The 6,000-nt window shown below is 37.8% G+C and overlaps 1 protein-coding gene across 1 annotated transcript in view; it reads left to right on the top strand.

The window, feature by feature from the left end:
- The window catches only part of USH2A (usherin), a 665,459-nt gene that overhangs the window by 346,295 nt on the left and 313,164 nt on the right, over positions 1-6,000 (top strand). Inside the window, 1 exon segment of the mRNA XM_042475774.1 lies at positions 4,334-4,481. Within this exon segment, the coding sequence (XP_042331708.1) occupies positions 4,334-4,481 (148 nt within the window).

Here is a 6,000-nt window from a genome sequence, read left to right as displayed (position 1 = left end):
GCTGGGGATGTTTAGCCTGGGGAAGAGAAGGTTAAGAGGTGATATGATAGCTCTGTTTAAATATTTGAAGGGATGTCATGTTGAGGAGGGAGCAAGCTTGTTTTCTGCTGCTCCAGAGAACAGGACGCAGAACAATGGATGCAAGCTATAGGAAAAGAGAGTCCACCTCAACATTAGGAGGAACTTCCTGGCAGTAAGGGCTGTTCAATAGTGGAACACACTCCCTTGGAGTGTTTTTTGGAGTCTCCTTCTTTGGAGGTCTTTAAGCAGAGGCTGGATAGCCATCTGTTGGGGATGCTTTGATTGAGATTTCCTGCATGGCAGGGGGTTGAACTGGATGGTCCTTGTGGGCTCTTCCAACTCTACGATTCTATGAAATGTCAGAGATAGGAAATTTTGACGTCTTTGTCTGAAGGGCTATTTAGAATGTGTTGTACTGTGTGGTGGTATTTTAATGATCCGGATTTTAACTGATTTTAGTTCTATTATCAGATTATTCTTTATCTGATATGAATTTTAAAAGTGTATATCTTTTAACTTTTATGAGCTGCCTTAGATACCAGCGAATTAGTATCATGCTCACATGATGCATCATGCTGCATGGGAAGACCTCCGGTATTACTGAATTCTGTATTAAAGTTACAGAGTTCTTACAACAACCAGATTAATGGAAATAATTGAGGGTGAGAAAAGCCCAACAGAATTGTTTTCTCTGTAGAGCAATTGATGTAGGCCTTGTTGTTGTTGGGTGTCTTCAAGTTGTTTCTGACTTATGGCTACGGTTCACTAAAGTGACCCCATCATGGGATTTTCTTGGCAAGATTATTCAGAGGAGGTTTTATCATTGCCTTTCCCTGAGGCCGAGAGCATGTGACTTGTCCAAGGTTGTCCAGTGGGTTTCATGGCCAAGTGGTATTCCAACCCTGGTCTCCAGAGTTGTAGTCGAACACTGAAACCACTACGCCACATTGGCTTCCTTCTGCTACACTGTGATGAAATACATAGCATCTCTGAAAGAAGCAATAGCAAGTACATTTCTATACCACTTATCAGTGAACTAGCAGTTAAGAAGTAAGACAATCACCCCCAACAAGCTAGGTACTCATTTTACTGACCTATGAAATGATGGAAGTTTGAGTGGACCTTGGAGATCTCCTTTATGATTGCATTTACAACTTTGTGACTACAGTACCAACGTTTAACCACTGCATCACCATGGCTCCTTTTAGATCTTTCAGCTTTGGTCCAAAAGACATTGCAAAAATGATCCAGTATGAGACCACTTTAACTGGCTCAGTGCTAGGGAATCCTGGGAATTTTAGTTTGTAGTGGCACCAGAGCTCTCTGACAGAGAAGGCTAAATGTCTCACAAAACTACAGGTCCCAGAATTCCCCAGCATTTAGCCAGGTCAGTTAAAGCAGTCTCAAACTGGATTATTTCTGCAGTGTGTTTTGAATCTTTGTTTCTAGTGCTGATATATTATTGATATCCTTCTTCTTCTTCTTCTTCTTCTTCTTCTTCTTCTTCTACTACTACTACTATATGTATATCTTACATTTTCCTCCAAAACGGCAACTCAAGGCAGTTTTATAATTTATAATTATTGTTTCACTAAAATATACGCATTTGTAAATTACTTCTCATAAATCTACCCAACAGTACACATTGTATTAAACAGTGAAGATAAAATGAGAATACACAAAAACCAGTGACAGAATATTTCAATCTCCCTGGGCATTCCATCTCAGACCTCAGAACAGCAGTCATTGAACAAAAGAACTACAAAGGTGGATTGGAAAGAGAAACAGCAGAACTGGAATTCATCCACAGACTACAATCCCTCAGTAATAGATTGAATAAAGATAATGGTTTCCTGTCACACTACACGCACTATCTGACCCCATCCTCTTGAGGGTGCCCTACATTCATCTGTTCCCCTCACCACAGGCTAGTCCCATTGCAAAACTGGATCTGCCAGTTCATCGCCATGCACAAAGACTCTTTCCTGATGACCATTGTTAAAATTGGACCTGCAACTTCATTTTCATACACAAAGGAATTGTAATTTGAATTGACATCTTCACATACGATGGCATATATATGTCTGTGCCTGGCTACCCCTCCACCAAATGTATCTGAGGAAGTAGACTGAAGTCAACAAAAGCTCATGCTGCCAATTTCTTTCAGTTAGTCTCAAAGGTGCTACAAGATCTCTCTCTACATATTGATTCTACAGACTAACATGGCTATATCATTGAATTCTACCACAGTGAAGATGAGCTTTGACTGGGTGGTGAGGTGGGGAAGTAAGCAGTGATTTATTTCAAATGCACCCCTTCCCAAATCTGCTTCTTTCCCACAACCAAAAAGAAAAGAAAAAGACAAAGGATAGTGTTCTTTAAATGTCTAGAAAGTCTGCATATCTATCATATACATAAATAACTTGAAAATGCCTTTAACTGTATGATAACACTTGTGAGAAAATTATTGGGAGTGTTTTTAAAAAATTAAAAAAAACAAAAATTAAAAAAATATATACCAGCATGTTTCAGCTCCACTTTTTCACACACAAAAACTCATTTCATTTCAAAGTAGAGATTTTCGTATCAGGAATTTTATTCTGCAATTTTTTTATTAAGAAGTTTCCAGATTTTAGAAACTTATTCATGAATTCAACAGGAAGAATTTAAGATTAACAAAAATTGGAAGGGACAGAAAGTAACAGATACACTTTGCCAGGCAGAGGTTTTCAAGAGCTTAAATCTTCACAGTCTAGCTTTAAAAACTTCTGCATCCAATCAAGTTGAGAGTTTCTTAACTTGGAAAGCTATATGGCAGATAGATAGTAGGAATAACTGTACCTATTGACTGGGATGAGTGTAAATAAATAAGAATTTTGTTTGTTGTTTAACTTTACCAAGTAGAAAAAACAGGACAAGGCTCTTGTATCGTTAATGATTGTGCCGAAAAGATCTCGACTACTGAAACTACAGGTTCTATACAACAAAGTTATAGGATCTCTTTAATTTGTTTTAAAAAAATCAAACAATCCTGCTTGCTTTTGATGAACATTTATGAAAGATTCACAAACTTATTCACATATCTGAATGAGGTTTTTTTAAAAGTTAAAATACGTGTGTGTGGGGGGGGGAATTGGGGGGATCAGAAGTGACAGATTTATTCTTTCCTATTGTTAAGTTCTTTTTACTGAGATCCCTAGATCAGTGGCTGTCAAACTTTTTACCATTGTGAATCCCTTTACATCTACATGTGGATGTCATACCTCCTCACCCTGCTCAATGTAGTAGATGAATAACAATAATTTGTTTGTTGAGTGTGTGTATTTTCATTCACACATTCAACTACCAAAGTACAATAACATCCAAACTCCACAGAACAGTGATACCTTTATCAGCAAACCCAAATGCACAAAATACATGTTGGAAGTTTTTGAAGTTCCTCTGGCTTCTTCCTCAAGCAAAGATGTTAAAAATCATACTGGAGGGGACAAATATGACAATGTTAGTCACAAGCCTGCATTTTGTCAAGACCTTGTTGTTCTCATCCAGGTGTTGTTGGAGAGACATTCATGCAGGCTGGTCCCTCTATCTTTTGGTTATGTGGATAATCCGGGGGGGGGGGGAATGTTCTATTAGCGAAACAGAAAGAGATGCTTCTCTTGAGATCCAAGTTGCCTCAGTCCTTTGTAAACCTACAAGTTCCTTTGTTAGCTACAGAGCACTGAATTTCTAAGGATGCCTTGAATGAATATACATCTATGAGTATTATATTTTAATATTTCGTAAGGAAATAGTTTTCTTGCTCTTCCTTCTCCTCCTTCCTCAGGCAGAAACTCCAAATGCCTTCCTTTTCTTTCTATTCCTCTCCAAGACAAAAAAAAAGTTTGGAAAGAGAAGGAGGAGGAGAAAGGGGGCATCAGGACATCCAAGCTTCACAACCCTCCCTTAAGCAATTCTCAGGGGCTCCTTGGGGGTCCCACCCCCCCAGTTTGAGAACCGTCAATCTTTACTGATACAGAAGCTGACAATGGGGAGGGGGTAACAAAGAGAGAGTGCATGTTCTGAAGGTACCTGCTTTTCTTGGCAAAGAAACTTCCTCTGTCATCTCACCGGCATTTGCTTCACAATAACCAAAATTCATTCCCCATAAGTAAGTCAAGAACTTTGTAAGAAGGAACCATGTTTTGTGCGAGATCTGAAACAACAATAACAAACTCTGAAGTTCTTAGCTTTTCTCAGTGGGATATATTAGATGTATATGTCCAGTTTCATTATTGTTATTATTATTCTCCCCCCCCCCCTCTTTTTAAAGGCCTGCACAGGAGGTGGGTGTACAATAAGTGAAGCTACTTCAGCAGTAACAACGGAGAGCACCCCAGAAGGTGTTCCTGCTCCAGAAGCCCAGTCATATTCCTCTGACTCCTTTAACATCTCGTGGACTAAGCCAGAGTACCCGAATGGTAAGTGAACTCTTTTAGCCTCAAGTTAAAAAGATGATTAGTAAAGGTAAATTAATATTCTAAATGGCAGCTTATATGTGGTGCTTAATTTTTAATGATCATTTTAGCACATAAAATACCTGAGATAGTATCATTGTCTGTAGCTGGGAGATTGAAGTTTTCCGTCTTGCTTTGCTGTTTTAGTGGCTCAAAAGTGCTCCCTTTTGATGGTTTTTATGTACTGCATTCTTTTGCTTAATGCTTTCTGGAACAACTAAACAGAAGGAGTCTCTGACACCTCTTAAGAAAGCATTTCTTAAAGTGTTACTTTTTAAGAAAGCATTTTTTAAAATTACATTTTTAAACTGCTAGATATATTTATCACCCTCTATATGTACTTTTTACAGTTTCTTCAAAACAGTAAAAAGCAAAAGTTTAAACCCTCTTCTGTATTTAACTGCATACAGAGTTGCTTCCTCACCTTTTCTTTTTCTTTCTTTTTTATTCTCTTTTAACTAATTCTGCTTCATCCAGCTTGTCATGTTCTGGATAGGGGTTCAAATCTCTGCTGAACCATGGTTATTCCTTTTTTTAAATCTAGCTCACAGACTAACATAAAATGGGGAGGACAGCATGCATATGCCAAGTGAATTTCCTTAAAGGAAAGGTGGTTAAAACATAATAAACAGTGCAATCCTAAACACGTTAACTCGGAACTGAGTCCCACTGAATACAATAGAATTTACTCCCAGGCCTTTGTGGTAGTATTAGTGCCTAATGATAATATTCCAGTGCTTTATGGCAAAAAAGAAAATTATCTCAGTGGAAAGTCTTTCTTCTAAATAAGCATTCTCAAGTTCTGTCATTTGAATTGTCATAACTTCCAAAACCTATCTATGCCTTTGAAATTAGCTTGAATATCAGCTAGTGAAGATTGTGAGACATATGAGCAAGGTCAGTGGAAAAGTGACAAATGCTTGATCTTAATTTTTAAAGAATAAGTGTTGTTGCTGTTTTCAAATATACCGTATGAATATCAGGTTTCACAGCCACCTACCTGTATTCTTAAGACAGGAAACAGAAAATGGCATTATGAACTTGAGGGCAAATAATGTTAAATAACTTTTTAATAGTTTAACAGCTCTAAATATTTATTGTAATCTATAAGTTAATTTAACTTTGCAGCTTGCCTGCCTTCAGCTGTCAAATGTCATAACACATATATTTCAGAATACTTTGTAAGTAATTACAAATTTTAATTGAATAGGTTTACTTGTCGGATTGGCACTGCACTAAACACAAACAGTGGTATGCATTATTGCTTGTGTGGATTTTTGCATGGGCACAAGCTCTTTTGGGGAAAATTATTTCCTTCAGATATTCTAAACACTTTGTTCCTATACATGTCTACTCAGGACGTAAGCTTCACAGAGTTCAATTGGGCTTATTCACAAAAGATATTTTTATTTGTGAGCTGCCTCAGGTCCATTTCTGGGAGAAAGGTGGCATAGAGGCGGTGGTGGTGGTGGTGATGATGATG

The sequence above is a fragment of the Sceloporus undulatus genome, chromosome 1 (genome assembly GCF_019175285.1).
Source record: "Sceloporus undulatus isolate JIND9_A2432 ecotype Alabama chromosome 1, SceUnd_v1.1, whole genome shotgun sequence".
Classification (NCBI taxonomy): Eukaryota; Metazoa; Chordata; class Lepidosauria; order Squamata; family Phrynosomatidae; genus Sceloporus; species Sceloporus undulatus.
The sequence above is the reverse complement of the archived record's forward strand: the minus strand, read 5'-3'. Positions and strand labels throughout refer to the sequence as shown.